The sequence below is a fragment of the Myxocyprinus asiaticus genome, chromosome 45, assembly GCF_019703515.2.
Source record: "Myxocyprinus asiaticus isolate MX2 ecotype Aquarium Trade chromosome 45, UBuf_Myxa_2, whole genome shotgun sequence".
NCBI classification, from domain to species: Eukaryota; Metazoa; Chordata; class Actinopteri; order Cypriniformes; family Catostomidae; genus Myxocyprinus; species Myxocyprinus asiaticus.
The window spans coordinates 24,936,953-24,956,764 of record NC_059388.1 but is presented as its reverse complement, the minus strand read 5'-3'; the positions used below and the strand labels follow the sequence as shown (position 1 = coordinate 24,956,764).

Below are 19,812 nucleotides of genomic sequence, written 5' to 3'. Positions count from 1 at the left end.
AGGGTAATAATCACGACTCGACTCTGATCTCCTTCATGTTGGATTGTGGGTGGTCGAGGCCTATTTAATTGCTCTCCGTTTGGCACGATAACCCACATAGACTCACCGCAACCCTGGAATCAGTTTTGTCGATGATGAATTGCAGTCCGTTTTAATCTGACTGCTTGGTGTGTATCACTAGGAGTGTATTTACAGAGTATGCTCTCTGGCCCTTGACTCTGTTATGTGTGGCTGATTTTGTTTTTGTTCTTTAGGGGTTGCATTTTCTCATTTCATCTCCTCTGCAGCTGACTGCTGTGCCTGCCTTTTTATACCTTGTTGTGGATAATTTATGCATGTCTGATTTAGTTTTTTCTGCTCTGTAAAGTGATGCAAGTGTTTTTTTGGAAAAAAAATTTACACTGTAGAGCATGTTTCATCTAGGGGTTTGTGAGGGAACTGCAAGGAATGAGTTAAGGTTAGTGTGGGAATCGGTAGGGGTTTTTATGTTTGGTTAGACTTTTTGTCCCCCCCATCTTGAATATTTGGTTACATCCTTGCAAAGATGTTGCAAAATTAATGATATTTTAAAAGGTTAAAATTGCCTTAAATATTAGAGAGTATGTCAAGTAAATAATTTAGGGTTCAGTCGATAAAAAAAAGTTAGAGAAACCCTGCAGTAACAGAGCCTAAAGAAAACCCCGACTTGCAGAAATGTTCCTGTTGTGTTAACAGAATATTTGTGAGTTTTGTCTTCAGGTAAATGTCAGAACTGACTGAGCATCAGATGTCAAAAAGACTGACAGAGCATCAAACCTTTTGGAGTAACTTGCTTTCGTCTGTTTCAATTGCTTTTGGAAAAGCTTTTCCGTAGTGATACAGCAGGTGGTCCAATTATTGGTTGATCCACCATTGTTTAATCACCATGTGAGCGATAGTGAAACAGAGGAGTATGTATTTTATTTAGTTAAAAGTCCCTGGACAAGTTGAAGTCCCTCGCACCTTCATGCCAAAACTTCCTCTTGCTGTAATCCTTCCTTGTATTCATGCATCCTGTTTTATTTAGCTAAACACTATAACAAATGGACCAACCATTTGCGCGACCACTGTTCATCACGAGCCACTGGTAGCTCGACGCAGATCAGTTTAAGCAACTCTGTAAAAGAGGCTCTGGTTTGCGTTGGTCGTGCTGTGCGGTTAAGCGGACAGTCTACAGATTATTGTGTTATTAGTTGCTTTTTATCTTTCAGAAAAATAGCCTACTTGATGTAAATAAATATTTAACGCTAACATTATGCTACACAGTAACATTCCACACACACAAGACAGTGACTCTAAAAACAAAAAGTTTTTACGCATTAAAAAAGTTGTACTCCTAACGAAATGAACAGTAATTTTGAAAAACATGTCATATCAGTTACTTTATAAAAGCTGTTTTATTCAATATTTTCTGGGGAAATATTATAAGCATGGCCAGCAATTTTGCATTGGAAGATCCACAACCTGATGAGAGATATCTTTACAAGAGTGCTTTCCATCTCCCCCACCCCAAACCCTTCTCCCTATAGGTCAATCCACCATTTTCTTCCTGTACTGCCTATGCCTCCCTCTTTCATTTGTCACGAATGTCATTTTCGAAGTGACTCATGTGCAAAACGATGCCCAGGCGGGTGTTAGCGAGCAGAACAGAAAAGTAATGAAGACTCAATTGTCATGTCACCTCTCTTTGGCGACCTTAGACATTACTGACCGCTTGGACGGTGCAATTCAATGGAAAACTGTGAAACAGAGCTTGGCAATCGCTCGCATATTCCAGGGGTCAGTGGGTACCCGTCCCACTGGAGCAACTAAGGTGTAACCTCTGCTGAACTCGTACCATAAGCGTAACCACCCACCAATTACCCACATTATTAAAACGATCTCCGCCCCTCAGTGAAAGAACAGAGGCCCTGTTGCTGACTTGGACGTTTTTTCTTTCTTTTTTTTGACTGAGAAAATGGCTCAGTGGTCAGAGTGGGAACATTTCAACAGCTCTGTTTTAGTCATTAATATGAACCCAAAATGCATGTTTGCTTTCTTATTTGCCTTTTGTACTTGCATTGTTTATTACAGCGTGACTTTTTTCTTTCTGTCAGTTCCAAGTGATTCCAGTCCAAATATTTATAATTAGATTAAAATGGGAAACATGTGGCAGAGAGGGAAGTTGCAGGGGGTCGTTGTTGAAGCCTTCCCACCTCCATATGATTTCAATATAAAACTGGCCTCTGGCTCCATTCGCTTGGTGCAGACAGGAGGGTAGACAGTGGAGGGGCCCTCGCTCTGTCTCAGTTAGTGAGGGCGACTTAGTTTGGCAGAGCACAGACTTGGGGTTTCTGTGGAGCCCCTGAACCATGCTGCCTCACTTCCTATACCATGAAACTGAGATCTACATCTCCTGGAACAGAAGAGGGTGACTGTACCCCAAATGGCTCAATCAGTCATTCTGATCAGTCACAAAGAAATAGCTTCTCCATTTGTTGATGTCTGCGTAAGAGCATGCCATAGTAAGGGGAAATAGGGTGTCATTGGAAACGTACCCTAGCTCCTTACTTTGGGTCAGGGGTCACTTGATGGATGGCCATTGCTTGCAGAGGTGCAGAATCTTAGGAGAGGCAAAAGAGGCCAGTAAAACTAAATAACTTGGACCCAATCAGGCATCTGACAGATATCAACCGGTCTGTCCCAGCAGCATGCATGTGGCCGGTTTTATCTGACCCCGTAATCTGAGCCTCTCACTCTCCTTGATGAGAGACTGATGACTGCCCTTGGAGAGTCTACGGGTTTTAATCCACTGAGATGAATCGTGGTAGGTCTGCTGTGGCCACATTTGAATTGGCCAATCGGAAGAGAGTTTAGACCGCAGCATCTAAATGTTGAGATGATGTCATAAAAGATGAGCTCACCTATAAGGGCTTGTATAGGAGTATGTTGAATCTCTCCTCTGTCAAGACTTTGGCTCAATGCTCTCCTCTGGATCCTGAAAGAGACTCTGCTTCGAATCAGCCGGATAGGCGATGACTTGCCTTGCCACCTCTGTTTTATAGAGTACGTCAAAATATGTGTTTCCTCAGATGATACAGAGAGTTCTGAGCTGGCTTGGTTAGAGATAGAACAGTATGTGTTTTGGGGAGGTTAAGAGACTGGTGCTCACAAATTCCAATCCAGCTCCTTTGACTATAAAAGTCAAGAAATCCTCTCAAAAAGTCAAATTTGGATTTTTCCTGCCTTATCAAAATGATAAGCAACGTTTGATTTGTATACTTCTGAGAACGCTTAGCATTGAAGATATGAAGGTGCAACAGTTTCTCGCCCTTTCTGCCTCTTTTTTTATTTTCGGTCTCTCTGTCTCTCCTTCTCTCTTGTTGCTTTTTTGGGCAGTTTCGTTTGCCCAGTCTTCCTTCACTGCTTGACTGTCCTGCTTTTTAAGGCCTCCGCAAACCACACGTCTTGGCCAGCTCTCCCAGGATGCATCACTCAAGAAAAATACATTTTAATGGCGCATCCATGTTTCTGGTTTCCCTCTTGAAACTAGGCAATCCAAGGACGTGCTGGCCAGCTGGGTTCTGCTCGCCTGGTCTATGTCAGAGGGTAAACTAGGAAAATAGACTTAAGATGTTAATTGAGATGCATCATTTCTGGTGAAAACTGAAGAGAAAAAAAAAGTCCCATCATTGCAACTGTTCTGCTCTCAAAGTCTATTAATGAAACTGATTTAAGGCTTTCTTAGATTGGTGGGTGATGAAACAAGCGTACAAAAGTATGAATTTCAATTGTCAATCACTGAATTACCAGAAGACTGTGAACAATCCTATCAAAACAAATAATTGCACGACTCCTCCCTCCTCAAACCCAGTGAACCCAGCATGGCCACGATTATTGCGCGAGCTGCTGAAACTGTAAAGTTCGAGGCTCGTTGTGGCGGGGATTATGTGGTCGGAACGTTTTGGCCCCCTAGTCCAGGGTGTCATTTCTGGATGTGTTAACGGGCGGACGTGGGAGCCTTACCCTGGGCGTTGCGCCTGTCGCCCTCCCTCCGCAAGCTAGGAAGAGAGAGCGCTCATAATATGACTTAGTAATGGACCATGACCATGAGCTGTGGAAAATCCTCACAACTTGAGCCCGTTTTAGAGTGTCTGCTCACTGATAACGCAATTGTCTGAGCGTTTCCAATTCCAGTGAAAGATGGAAAGGAATGGTCATTCTAGGGCTCTGTGTGTTTTAAAGCAGTTAAAGGAATAGTTCACCCCAAAATGAAATTTGTCATTATTTACTCGCCCTCATTTAGTTTCTACATCCATATGACTTGCATTTCTTGGGGAACACAAAAAGGGATATTTTAAAGAGTATTGTGATTGCTAATTTCCATACAATAGCATTTGATAGTGACTCACTTTAAAAAGCACCCAAAAGTGTAATAAAAGTAGCCCATTTTAATAGCTAGTACCACGCATACAAACCAAGCTCATCTGGAAAACAATGCATTTGAACTGGTGCTGAATGGTTATACGATATCTCCCTGGGTTTTGTCTGGGGAAAAAGTGTTGATGTGTGTCTTCTCTTGCACTCAAGTACTGATGTTTTAATTTATCGAATTTGCGTATAACTCAACACTAAAGCAGAACTTCAAAATCAAATGTTGTTAATTTAAATAGCAGATTGTTCTTGTAGTAGGACTGCTTAGACTTGGTGCTTTATAATCTTTGCCTGCTAAATTAATAAGCTTCATACAGCTAATAAACTTCCTGCAGCATGTCAATAGACCCTAATGCTTTCCAGAGCTGTGGATGGGGGGCCTGGGGCAGGTTGAGTAACCCCTACCCCCTTCACCCGTTGGTGACGCTTTAAGGTTGATAGGAAAGAGCAGGCTCAGATTCTGCACCCACCCTAAATCTCCTAGTTCATTTAGCATTTAACCAGCCATGGACAGAATGAGCGCTGGAGACCGGACGGGTGGAAACTGCCGTGTTGCTCCCTCTCTTTTTATTTCTTCCTCCTTTGCTGCTTCTTTCTCTGTCACTTCCCCCACCCAACCCTCAGTTCGGTCTGTTTCCGTTTACCCTGCTATCCAATTAAGCCTAAAATTGAGGACCTAGAACTACTGCTATTATCAGTCAATAAAAACAGAAACCTGCCATATGTGGTTCACACCTAATGTGTTACTCATGAATGTGAGATGTTTACACTGCTAGTCAAATGTTTGGAGACACTTGACTGAATTTATGATCTTAAAAACCTTTTGATATAAAGGCATATACTTTTATGCTTAAAATTAGTTTTGTAGACAAACACCTGTTTAAAACTACAAGTTAGAAGGAAACGCAGCCAAAAAGTGTCTGGCATACACAGGAATTTCTTCAATACTATTTAAAAATCATCTCAGTTGGCACCTCATGAAATTGGTTGAGAAAATGCCCAGACTAAGCTGCTTTATATGCAAAGGTAGCTAAATATGATAGCTTAAATATAAGATGTATATACAGACGTGCTCAAATTTGTTGGTACCCCTCCACAAAAAACAAAGAATGCACAATTTTCTCTGAAATAACTTGAAACTGACAAAAGTAATTGGCATCCACCATTGTTTATTCCATATTTAATAGAAATCAGACTTTGCTTTTTATTTTTTATTCAACATAATGTTGTAAATAATAAAACAAATGAAAATGGCATGGACGAAAATGATGGGACCGCTAACCTAATATTTTGTTGCACAACCTTTAGAGGCAATCACTGCAATCAAACGTTTTTTGTGGCTCTCAACGAGACTTCTGCACCTGTTAACAGGTAGTTTGGCCCATTCTTCCAGAGCAAACTGCTCCAGCTGTCTCAGGTTTGATGGGTGCCTTCTGCAGACTGCAAGTTTCAGCTCTTTCCATAGATGTTCCATCAGGACTCAGAAGGCCACTTCAGAATATTCCAATGTTTTTTTTCTTATCCATTATTGGGTGCTTTTTGCTCTGTGTTTTGGGTCATTATCCTGTTGGAGGACCCATGACCTGCGACTGAGACAGAGCTTTCTGACACTGGGCAGTACGTTGCGCTCCAGAATGCCTTGATAGTCTTGAGATTTAATTGTGCCCTGTACAGATTCAGGGCACCCTGTGCCAGGCACAGCAAAGCAGCCCCAAAACATAACCAAGCCTCCTCCATGTTTCACTGTAGGTATGGTGTTCTTTTCTTTGAAAGCTTCATTTTTTTCTTCTGTGAACATAGAGCTGATGTGACTTGCCAAAAAGCTCCAGTTTTGACTCATCTGTCCAAAGGACATTCTCCCAGAAGGATTATGGCTTGTCAATATGCATTTTAGCAAATTCCAGTCTGGCATTTTTATGTTTTTCTTTCAAAAGTGGGTCTTCTTCCATGGAGCCCACTTTCGCTCAAAAAGCAATGGATGTCTGGAACTGACGTATCTCTTTGGCAGTTATCCTTGGTTCTTTTTCTATCATTCACACTATCCTTCTGTTCAATCTGGGGTCGATTTTCCTTTTGCGGCCGTGCCCAGGGAGGTTGGCTATAGTTCCATGGACTTTAAACTTCTTAATAATATTTGCAACTGTGGTCAAAGGAACACCAAGCTGCTTGGAGATGGTCTTGTAGCCTTTACCTTTATCATGCTTGTCTATTATTTTCTTTCTGATCTACTCACTACTTTGCTTTCTCTGGTCCATGTTCAGTATGGTGCACACAATGATACCAAACAGCACAGTGACTACTTTTCTCCATTTAAATAGGCTGAATGACTGACTACAAGATTGGAGACGTGTGATACTAATTAAAGAAACTAATTAGTTTGAAATATCACTATAATCCAATTATTTATTATCTTTTCTAAGGGGTACCAACAAATGTGTCCAGGCCACTTTAGAATATCTTTGTAGAATAACCAATAATTCATCTCTTTTCATGGCTTATTTTCTTTATTCTATGTCATACCAATGGCATGCAAGTACACATGATAAAATAGCTTTTATTTAATCACTTTTCAAGAGGAATGAAGCATTATTTCAATGAGCTGTAAGGGTACCAACAAATTTGAGCACGTCTGTATATTCTGATTTGTTCGATTTGTGATTTGTTGTTTTTCAGTCACTACATAATTCCCATAATTCCATTTGTGTTATTTCATAGTTTTGATGACTTTACTATTATTCTAAAATGTGGAAAATAGTAATAACTAGAATGATAAAGTTTGTCAAGACTAAAGTTTATATTGGTTTGATAAAGCCTTTTCTTAAAGTGGATGAATAGATGGATGGACGTGTTTACATGTGAATTTTTGACAGTTGCAGAGTCTTGGCCCATTTGAACATTCTGTCAATGTATGTCTATGGGATTTTTAGTCATCTGCTTTGGGAAAACCATTAGTATGATCAGTTAGAAAAGACATAGCAATCAAAGTCAGAACAGTCTAAAGGTACAGTCCTGTGCAAAAGTTTTAGGCACTTGTGAAAAATGTTGCATAGTGAGGATGTCTTCGAAAATAATGAAATAAATAGTTTTCATTTATCACTTAATGTCATACAAAGTCCAGTAAACATAAAAAAGCTAAATCAATATTCAGTGTGACCACCTTTGCATTTAAAACTGCACCAATTCTCCTAGGTACACCTGGACACAGTTTTTCTTGGTTGTTGGCAGATAGGATGTTCCACGTTTCTTGGGGAATTTGCCACAGTTCTTCTATCTATTTAGGCTGTCTCAATTGCTTCTGTCTCTTTATGTAATCTCAGACAGACACAATGTTCAGTGGGGGGCTTTGTGGGGGCCATGACATCTGTTGCAGGGCTCCCTGTTCTTCTATTCTAATCTTTTCTATTTGCAAAAGTAATTTTTGGGAGTCTAACATTTATATTTCCTATCGACACACTAAAGCTGAAGATATAAATAATCATCTTAAGACAAATGCTTTTGTGAAATATCTTATGTGCCTAAGACTTTTGCACAGTACTGTATGTGCCGAGTATGGTGGATGTAGCTTGAAAACTGTAGGAAAAGTTACAGTCAGAAGTTTTGTTCTTGGTTTAGGGATTTCGAATAATAACAGTATGTTGGTTTTGTCAAGCCAACATAAAGAATGAGTCAGTGTGTCCCAACTTTTGACTGGACATGTATGTGTAGAGATACCTTACAAAGCCAGGACACAGGTGTGTGTCTGTGAAAGTGTCATTGCTCTCAGGGACAGATTAAGACATCGGGATACCCTGGGCACGGATGCCTTAACAGGCCCACTCTGGAAATGAGTGGCACGTCACAACATGGGAAATATCTCTCACATTTATTTCAACAGTGCTGTCATGCACATGCAGTGTAGAAATAGTTAATTATAATGTAATTAGAGCGATCTTTATCACGTCGCCGTGTGTTCTTCAAGTGTAATGTAGATGAATGGATGTCAAAGATCCACCAGTAGCAGCACATTTTCACAGCAGTTTACATGTATATCGCCCTTTAATCCACATTTAATGACAAGAATACGCAACAGGGGAAAATGTACACATCACATCACAACGCATTTTAACGATAAGACAACAAACTGGTTTATGTAATATTACATTTATTATCAGTATCCACTATAGATTTAAAGCCTCTCCATATCACGCTATCATAAGACAATACATTAAACACTAGCAACATATCAACAAGCTCAGTAAAATTAACAGTGTTCTTTCCTTAGCTGATGGGTCTCTTTATTGCTTCCCTTCAAGAAAAATCTTCCACAGCATCATTAAAGTTCGGTTCTCTCACCAGTTCGCAACTACAGAGAGCAAGTTGTTTTGTTTTTTTGTTTTAGTTTTAGTTTTTCTTTAAATGGATCCACTTGGTTGTGGTTTTTCAGTTCATTTTGTTTACTTTGAAAAAACGTGTTGCTTAGCACTCGAATAATGCCATTATTTCCCCTCGCCACTAAACCAGAGTGCACTGACTTAGCAGCCTATTTATTATTAATTGGCAATTATTAATTAATAACAATTGCAAAAAAATCATATGATAAAGTGTTTGACATTGCTCTGTTACTGTAAAATAATAAGTATTTGTAAAAAAAATAAATAAATAAATATAATTCTGTTTAATGTAAAGTTTCTGCAGCTAGCCAGGGCCCCCTGCTGGCCGGAGGCCCTGGGCTAATTAATCCCGTGATTGCCCTTTCTGTCCCTGATTGCCCTTTGTTTCTAAGAATGAACCACTGAGCTGTTGACACTTCCTTCAGCCCTAAATCCTTTCCGTCTCCAAAGACCAAGTGTCATAGCTGAAAATTAGGTATTTCAAACCCTCTAAGAGAGAGGGAGTCTGTTAGAGCCATCTCTACCAACTCTGCAACCTTGAACTCACCTGGAGCCCCATTGTCAGTCTCTCTGTTTCCTCTGTCTGTAAATGTGTTGGGGCATAAGTCTTCTGATGTTGAGTGCTACACAAGAGAAGCCCTTTGACCTCAGGATGTGGGTCTCTTTAGATCTCTCCATCCGCAGTTGTTAAAAAAAAAAAAAAACTTTCTCTAACGGAGCAGGGTTTGAGTACTGCACTGACAGTAAGCATGGTGGTGCCATTGGAGAAGCAACAAGGCTGCTCAGAGGTGAAAAACACCAGAAAAAATAAAGAAGATACAAACAAAGATTGAGTCTAAGAACAGATTTTTACAGGCTAAATTTTGTCAAGGCAAACTCTGATGTTGGCCAGACCGACAGAATAAAACATCAGAAAAACGGATAGATGGATGGATGGATTTTCACAATTAAACAAATATGTTTTTGTTTCAAAACACATTTAATTTGCTACGTTTGCACTAGAATAGCATTTTCCTCCAAAAAACATGGCATTTTGAAAAAGCTCTCCCTTACCACATACATTGGAAAACAATGACTTTAGGAAACTGAAAACAGAATTTTCAGACGAAGATGGATTAGTGTGGATGTGGCCTAAGTCAGAACATTCTGAATGTTTGTGCCGAGTTTGGTTAATCCAACTTGAAAAGCTGTAGGAAGAGTTACAACTTTGTTTAGGGGTTTTGGAAAAACCTTAATTAACTTAAAGTGCAGAACAGTATGCTGGATTTTTTAAACAGATGAAGGATGTTATTAAGGAAGTTGTACTGACTTGAATTAAAGGTCTTCCTTGCATTGTAGGGTTAAATTTGAATGTGACACATTTATTGTGTTAATTTAAATCAGCTGTTCGTGTCTTTCTGAGTTGGCCCTCGAATGCTTGTAAGAATGTTCGTGGCAGCTCTGGCTAGTCATTACCTCTCCTGGTTTGCCCTCACTGTGGGGTAGATGTTCTGGAGCTTGGCTACATGTTCGCCCCTTCCTCCTCCACTTTTCCACACATCAGTTTGAGTAGGTCAGGTCCTTCTTTCACCTCAACACCCCTCACCTTCAGGGTCATGACCCACTTTGCCTCCTCCCCTCGCCCACAGGAGTGAAATTCAACCCACACAACAGCTTAATTTCCCTTTTTCAGAGGGTAATTTCTTCTTGGCAGTGTTTTTTTTTTTTTTTTTTGCTCATTACGGACGTGAATATACACACATGCACAAACATACACAATAAATGGAATACTGCCCCTAGACTACAGCCTTCATGGTCTGTTTAAATGGTGCTATGATGGTGACACCAGGAGGTACTTGGTGTAAAAATTCCCTTCTCCAGTCTTTCTTCAGCGTCAACAGTAACTTGCCCTGGCTTTTTGTCCTCCTTTCCCCCACCTAGTGCTATTAAAGACCTGCTTATACTATTAGCCGGTGACTGACTGAGAGCTTTGGCATGTAAGTCAACAGTCATAAAGCCCCCCACCGGTATAAATCTAATGGCATTTATATAAAAACCTGCATAAATAGGTGAATAGGCTCTAAGTTTATAAAACGCTACAGCAGTGGAGCCTAGCATCTCTCAAAACATGAGTGCCATTGTAATTTCAAAGCATAGAAGGATAGTTCACCCAAAAATTAAACTTATGTCATCATTTACATAAGTTTCTTGACTTAGATAAGAATCTTTTCTCCATACAATGAAAGTGAACAGTGACTGAGACTAAACGGGGTAGCACAACAGATGCCTCAGGCAGACGTTACACAGAGTCCTAAAATTAAAAACCACTGTTTTCTTTGAATGCACGCACACACTCACTCTGTATCTAGCAACGGCACGCAGCTACGACTTGTGATTGCTCAGAAAACTGCTGCGCCACTGAGCGCAACTCATATAATTTTCCAATAATTCCATTACATACGTAGAGAAACTGCATAATAAGTGTCGACCTTACGTATCATTTAGTGCAGCATTTTCTTCTTTTTTTAAGTCACTTTGTTTATTCTTAAAGAAGTGCCACATTTTTTGTAAAACTTTTGTCTGTAGGCTGATTTGATTCACTGTTTTGGATGGCCACCTCGACGCGCCACATTGACACATTCTGTGTGCAATACCTTTGACTTGTCCTACCCGCAAAGCACCATGGTGCTTCTTGTTCGGTGTGCGACTGGCTTAACACTTTGCCTAACATCTCCTATTGTGTTCCACAGAAGAAAAAAACTCATGGGATTAGAAGAACATGAGGATTAGAGATCTGCACCAGCACTAAATTGAAGCCTGTACCTGAAACTGTGTGACCCGATCCGACCAGTATCATCAAGTTTTAAGCTGAACCTGAAATCGTTCACTCTCTATATAATTAATTTTTCAAGCAAGTAAATTTGTTGCAATAGGCTGTGTTTATTTAAGCATCGTAGGCAACATTCGTAACAGTGAAGTAACAGTAAACATTTTAACAAGGTACGGCAGCCCCTCAGCACACCAGATTAAATGGGTAAAACAATGGCTTACCGTTTATCAAGCGCGGAAACTTTGCCGGTTAAAGATCAATCTGGAATCATGTGTAACAGTGTAACAATCACATCTGTGAAACTTGAACTTCTTCAGAGCACATGTGTCTGGAGATGCATTTATAAAAATGTAAGTTCTTTTTAACTTGACAGTGTCTGAAAATGTGACAGTCCTGTGTGAGACACAGCGCAACAGTCAAAAACGTTCGTCTTGTGCATTTACATGAAAAAAAAAAACTGAAAATAAGGTATACGCACAAAGAAAATATGTTCGGTGTGCACAGCCCCTAACTTGTATGTTTGTGAGTGTCTTTGAGTGAGAGCGCAAGACAAGTTAGGTTTTATATATATATATATATATATATATATATATATATATATATATATATATATATATATACATACATACACACACACACACACACACACACACACACACAGTACTGTGCAAAAGTTTTAGGCACTTAAGATGTTTAACAAAAACATTTGTCTTAAGATGGTTATTTATATATTTAGCTTTAATGTGTCAATAGGAGATATACATTTTATTCTCCTACACATTCCTTTTACAAATAGAATAGAATAGAATAGAATAACAGGGAGCCCTGCAATAGATGGCATGGCCCCCACAGAGTTCCCCTCTGAACATCAAGTCAGTCTGGGATTACACGAAGAGACAGAAGCAATTGAGACAGGATAAATAGATAGAAGAACTGTGGCAAATTCTCCAAGAAGCTTAGAATATCTTATCTGCCAACAACCATGGAAAACTGTGTCCAGGTGTACCTAGGTGAATTAGTGCTGTCTTGAAGGCAAAGATGTGCCACACCAAATATTGATTAATGCGTTTTTTATGTTTACTGGACTTTGTATGATGTTAATTGATAAATGAAAACTATTTATGGCATTATTTTTGAAGAATCCTCTATATGCAACATTTTTCAAAAGTGCCTAAAACTTTTGCACAGTGGAGTATACTGTTCCATTAATTACAGACCCAAACCTCGACCCAAACCGGAAGTTATAATTGAAAAACTGACCCAAACCCAGCCCGAAACGAGACGATTTGTCGGGTCCCATCTGGCTCAAGTCGGGTAGCAGACCTCTAATAAGCATGAGTAAATGATGATAGAATTAAAATTTTTGGTTGAACTATCCCTTCAAACAAGTGAGACATTGGGGTCATTGGAGGACTGTAACGCCAAAGCAAATTAGTGAATTATAAGTGTGTGTGTGCATGGGCCTACCAAGAGATATTGAGAGTTGTGGAGAGAGGTAGAGCAGACAGTTACTTATGAAATGACAGTATAGAAAGTCAGACTGACTCACCTGCTCTTAATCTGTTCCGTGGATCTGCTCTCTGTGCTCGGATTACATATGTTTCTGTACGTGCTTTGGGGAGGTATGCGTGCGTGTCTTCACCCCCTTACCCATTATTTGATGGTCATTATTCTTTCATGTTAGTTTTTTTTTTTTTTTTTTTTTTGTCATGCCGTAGGAGTAATTTGTCTCTTTCTAGAAAAGCACTTTATGATGGCAGGCCCACCAGCCTTGTCAGTGTCTCAAAGGTTTGAGTCTTTGCAGTCCCTCCTTATCTTTATCCCCTTAACACTCTCGGATGCATAGCATGGCTAGGCTGAAAGAGGATAGGCCAATAAAACTCTCAGCCACGGGAAGGGATGTGCACCCGGGCCCGGCTACTGTTAGAGAGACCCACGATCCACAGGAGCGAGCTGAGCCGAGGGCTTCCTGTACCGCTGGGCCTCTGGAGTCTTTGAGGTAGGAGCCAGTGGCTTGTCTCTGATGGACCGCCTGACTGACAGCATTGATCCAGACTCCTTCCTCTCAGTGTGGGTATCGAATGGCACCCGATGAGCTGATAGGTGATAAATGAGAGAGGGAGAATGTGAAGGAGGCCAGTCATTGTTGAGTGGCCTGACATTTTCTTTCCTCTCTGGTCTTTTTGAGAAGGAGGGGTTCTTGAGATATGACGGTGCCAGGTAGGAATTGGTATGTAAAACACACAGCATCTGGTGAAGACAGCTTCTTTTAGAGGGGACATAATAAAAGAGAGCAGATGGAGAGATTTCTCAGTGAACTTTGAGAACTTTAGACTTTCAATGGGAATATGAGTGTGAAGGTTCGAGAAGGCATTGTTTGCAGCTGTGAATTTTTTAACATTGTAGATTGGGCAAAAATCTCCAGATCATGCTATCATAAGACAATACATTAAACACTAGCAACATTTCAACAACAATTAACAGTGTTCTTTCCTTAGCTGATGGGTCTCTTTATTGCTTCCCTTCAAGAAAAGTCTTCCACAGCATCATTAAAGTCAGTGGCAAATCAATATTGATTGACCATTACATATCCCCCTTAGAGGGATAGTTTACACACAAAATTAATTTCATCATCATCTACTCACCCTCATGTTGTTCCAAATGTGTATGACTTTCTGCCTTTCTTGGAATTTACACAAATAGAGATGTTAGGTGGAATGTTAGCCTCAGTCATCATTCACTTTTATTACATCTTTTTCCATACTGTGAAAGTGATTGGTCACTGAAGCCGTTATTCTACCTAACATCTCCTTTTATGGTCCACAGAAGAAAGAAAGTCATACAGGTTGTTATAAGACCATTATTTCAAGACATCACGCAAGGCATGATGTATAAACAAGGACACATTCGCACACTCATTATAGCGTTTTACCAACTCCCATCCATCGTGTGTGTCCACAGCAACACAAACCAAGTAGAGACAAATGGGTCTTTGAGTGGAAAATTTCCCTGCTGTAAATCTGTCACCTGGGCACGATATTTGTTTTTGTTATTGTTGCATTATTTATGATCTCTGTCTACCACAGGACTCGAAACAAAAACGGCAACACAGCACAAGCAAAACAGTTATGACAGCACTCAGTTGAGAGAAAGCTTTGCCAGCAATGGCATGACTGATGTTACTAGCTCTGGGCTAATGGTGACCATCCTTGAACCCTTGAACACATTTTTTGATGGTTCTTACCTGCTTATAGGTGATGATTCGAGGTTTTGTGATTCAGGGTTGTTTAACAGAGAAATAAGGCAGCAAGTCACCAGAGAGGTGTTTAATGCACATTTTAAACCAGGTGACGGATTGTGCTGTTTTGTGTCGGACATTTGTCTTTGCCTGAGAACTGGATTCCATTCATCCTTTCTGAGAGCAGAGAGAGAGGAAAAGAAGGAGAAGAGAGGAATAAACGTCAAATCCCATCACTTGTTTGCCTTTTTAAAGCCTATTAGCACACAGAATGCTTTCAGTCAACCATGTACAGTATGTAGCAAATCTCTGTGTAATGGTGATGTGTGCATATTTATGTGGCACCATCGCTATAGCTGGGTTTGTTTTAACTCGGAGTATATCCAACAGGCCTGTGCAAAATGGCCATTCTGTCACAGTGGTTTGAAGGGCTTCTATCAGACCGCTTTTTTAAGGCCCCCTTTCTGTGGCTGCCAGTCAAACCGGAGGCCCTAAATATCCTTCAGCAGCACAGCTTAGCTGAGACACAAGACTTGACGGAGATGCCGAAGGAGAAGGGATGGGAATCTTAAGGAATTTAACGATTCCAGTTTCGATTCCTCCTAATGATTCTGGTTCCTTACGGTTCCATTACCAATTATTTAATTTCTTTTGAGGAAATAATAAATACAATTATTATTACATTTCAGCAGCCTGTTGCCAAATTATTTGTTTACTTCAGATTTCGACAGAGCAGATATAACAAAAAAAAATTTAAAGATGTGTTTAAACTAACTTTTTAAAACATTAATGCAATCCAATAATTGACCCTAACTACAGTATATATGAAATAAAAATTCCAAGCAAACAAAAAACTATGTCATTCGTTTGGGAATCAGAGTACACTGGTAACAATGTATGTTGCACACTGTAGAAAGAACTTCAAAAGAACCAGCTCGTTAGTCATTATTTTGGGAATTGTACTACACTGGTCACGCTGTGTGTTTCGCGCTGTAGATTTTAAAGAACCGGCTTGTAAGAGTCATTCATTATGGAATCAGATTACAGTGGTTACACTGTTTTGTGTTGTACTGTACATACAGAGGCGCAGCACTGCAGAAAACACTGTCTAGAGTATTTCAGGACGGTGTTCCGTTCGCATCGGTGGAAAATTGCTTGTTCGATAACCATTAATGGAACCGATAATCCTAAAAATCATACGGTTCCAGTATTTAAAAAAAGAATGGAACCGGTTCTCAGTTCCCAGCACAACGAAAGAGGTATTGCACCTAGAGCTTTTTCAGATCCGACTTAGATACAAAAGATGGTTGTTTTTGGTCTGTCGTATGTCACGTAGATAAATGTAGACTTTGTCACAGCTGATTCAATAAATGAATTAATCCGAGGAATTCTTGAATTATTATTCATTCACCCTGAGGCAAGTTCCTGATGTTTCAGGGTTTGCATTTTGGCACCCAATCCAAATTTAGAGGTTTATTTGAATGTTTTTGGTATTCTAATACACGGACTGGGCCTTGCTAGATCACAGCCTAACGAGAGCATGATGTAGGTCTCCATGCATCTCCTGCTCTGGTTCTATGCAAAGACCCAGTTTGCGCCATATAATTGGTTCCAGAACTGGAGGGAACCGTCGACCCACTTTAGGCATTCCTCCATTCCTTGACTATCTCACTCTCTCTCTCCCCCCTCTCTTTTTATTTCTCTCTCTCTCTCTCTCTCTCTCTCGTAAGCTCTTCTCTTCTTGGTTTCGATGCTCTCCTTCACCGTAACCTTCCTCCATTATGTTCTTTCACAGTTTTTTTGATCACACTCTGCAGCCAGGCCCTGCCAAAGAGAGCCTTCATGGCCTTCAGCAAGCCAACAAAAACAGAAAAACATTCTTTGCTGGAAAAGATATAGATGGGGTTAATAAGAATTAATAAAGTGTGGGGACACAAATGTTCCTTCTCATGTTTTGCGAGCTCGGGTGCTTCAGACGAAAGCAGACTCTGTGTTTCTCTGTCCCTGTCTTGTCTTACATCTCTCTCATCACTCACTCTTTCTTTTTAGCCTCTGTTTCCCTTTGCTGTTTTTCGACAATCAGGCAACTGTATTTGCTTTCTGTTATTGAGCGATGAGGAGCATTTGCAGAACTCCCCAAGCCCTACTCTGTTCTCGGCACTCTTTGAGAAAGTATTAAGAGGGGAAAATTTCAATCCATCTTCTGCTGTCTCATGTTGGACTGTAGTAATTCTGAAACATGGCTCACCTCTTCTGCTTGTAGAATTCATGGGTCAACCATTGCAGCCCAAAATCAGTGTATGTAACATCCCAATCCATTAAGAGTGGTTCTCAAATTGGGGTGACATCCACAGGGGTTGAAAGAGGGGCATTTTTAACAACTTGAAATGATGTGAAATCAAGTGCAATTGTTGATCTCTAATCCAAAGGTCTCCAGACATGCATTAGGAAGCACATATTGGCCATTGCTTTCTGGGTTTGCTCACTCACAAGTATATGTATTGTTTAGATGGATATGTAAAGGATGTGTTTTGAGTATTTGCTGTGTGAATAAAGATGTTTTGGGCATCTGTCAACAGCAGTCCAGGTAACTGAGATTGTGTCTGTGTTGCTGGAAAGGGAATGTTTTCAGAACACTCTCACACATTTTTATTATTTCACTCTTCTTGGTGTGATTCATGTTTTTCAGCTGTGGTCTGTCATTCATAATCATTCACAACCTTTCGCAGTATACATTTTATTTCTTCTGAAAATCAAATGTGAAAACACAAAGTTTTAACTTTGTGTTCTGACTTGCTAAACGTGTTATTTGCGTGTCATGTGTCTGCATACCCACTTTGCTTTTATTCTCACTGGCTCATGTCCAAATGTCTCATTCCTGAACGGTAGGGAAAACTGAGATTAAAATTGCTCTTTATCTCTAACCCATTTCCTCATTCCTCTGTTTTGCACAGATTATACCCCCCCTTATAGACCTCAATCAGAACCGCAGTAAACTGAAACTGTACATCGGCCACCTCACGGCCCTGTGCCACGAGAGAGACCCCCACATCCTGCAGGACCTGGCCCCGCCCTCCGCATACCACCGCAGCCAACAGGACGCCTGGGAGGAGGAGCTTCAAAAGATGAGTCCCGAACAGGTAAGAGAGTCAATATGGGCATTCTTTTCTTTCTATCTATCTGTCTAAGATTCTGTGTACTGTTGACTCAGTTCTTTAAAATGTATAATTTTTGTTTTATATCCCTAAGGTCCAAAATTAACTTGTTGCCGCGCTTTGCAATGGCGAGTGGATTGAGAAAATCCACAAATATTTCCATGAACTATGTTTTGCATTGTTTGAGGTGTGTATGTGTGTATATGTGTGTGTATATGTGTGTGTATATGTGTGTGTATATGTGTGTGTGTGTGTGTGTGTGTGTGTGTGTGTGTGTGTGTACGTACACCGATCAGCCACAACATTAAAACCACCTGCCTAATATTGTGTATGTCCCCCTCGTGCTGCCAAAATAGCGCCAACCCGCATCTCAGAATATCATTCTGAGGTGCTATTCTTCTCACCACATTCGTACGGAGCGGTTATCTGAGTTACCGTAGACTTTTTCAGTTCTAATCAGTCTGACCATTCTCTGTTGACCTCTCTCATCAACAAGGCGTTTCCATCCACAGAACTGCCGCTCACTGGATGTTTTTTGTTTTTGGCACCATTTGTGTGTGTGTTTTTAATGATTTCGTTTATTTCCTATTTGTGACAGGCAGTACAGGTCATTGTGTCACTTGCAGAATCATATATGAGATACTGAGTAGTTGACAAATAACATGGTCATTTTATTCAACACAGGTTAAATATGTATAAGAGAAACTTTGTATTTTTTTTAGTGCAGTTACTGGTCTGCATTTTTTCCACCATTGTTTACCCCCTTTAACTACAAATATTCCATACAAACACTTCATGTTATCTCATAATTAATATGAGGTGTATGTCATTTTTATACATATAATTGTAATAGAGTTAGAAATAATGCAAGTGGTATTCGACATACAGTATGTTTCACTACATAAAGCTATATCTAGAAATCCTAGATAGAATTCTGATTATACATTTTCCACAGAGGTAAAATTTGTTGAAACACAACAGATATTTTATTTTAAAGATAGTATTTCTGATTTGAATCATGCACATAACTTACTTTACATGTCGTTCTTGCAGTTCTATGTAACCTTTTCATACGTACCGTCACACATATGTGACAGTTAATAACTGGGCCCCGCAGAGTAGCGTCACACATGTGTGTTTCTGCAACAGCCAGTTACGTTACAAGCTGCCAGATTCAAATTGGCTTTCGCACCGACACAGGCTGCGCTGGTCAAGCGTTTGTTATTTATGTTCACTCAAACAGTTACTCATACTCATAGTCTTTTAAACCACAGAATATGTTTATTTTATATAAATACATCCAACTAGTCACCAGAGTACCACAACATTTTTTTACAGCTCTTATACGCACAGTCAATACATCAAATGTGATCTTCCTCCAATGCGTGCTGCCATTTGTTTACATTAGTAGCGGTTGTCATTCGTCACACAAACAGCTACTCAAAGAGTCTATTCAAGCACATAATGTTTATTTTATGTTACAAACAGCCAAATTACCACCAAAGTACCACGATAACAGTTCACAGCTTGTATATGCACAGCCATCACATCTAAACATGATATTCCCATGCACGCAGCCACGTCTGCTGATTAGATGCAGCTGCGGTTTTCATTAACGCAAACAGCAACTCAAACAGTCTTTTCAGGCATATAATACTTTTGTTTTCTGAAAGAGACAGCCAAACTATCACAAAAGCACCATGATAACAGTTTAAAACGCATATACTCACAGTGAAAATATGCTGATCAAGCACGATTATCCATGCACACAGTCAAGTATGTTTACATTAGCGCTTGTCACACACACAC

At 40.0% G+C, this 19,812-nt stretch overlaps 1 protein-coding gene across 1 annotated transcript in view; it reads left to right on the top strand.

The window, feature by feature from the left end:
- The window catches only part of LOC127435251 (ELKS/Rab6-interacting/CAST family member 1-like), a 294,247-nt gene that overhangs the window by 238,758 nt on the left and 35,677 nt on the right, over positions 1-19,812 (top strand). Inside the window, exon 18 of the mRNA XM_051688552.1 lies at positions 17,803-17,988. Coding sequence (XP_051544512.1) covers positions 17,803-17,988 — 186 coding nt within the window. The remainder of the gene's footprint in view (positions 1-17,802; positions 17,989-19,812) is intronic.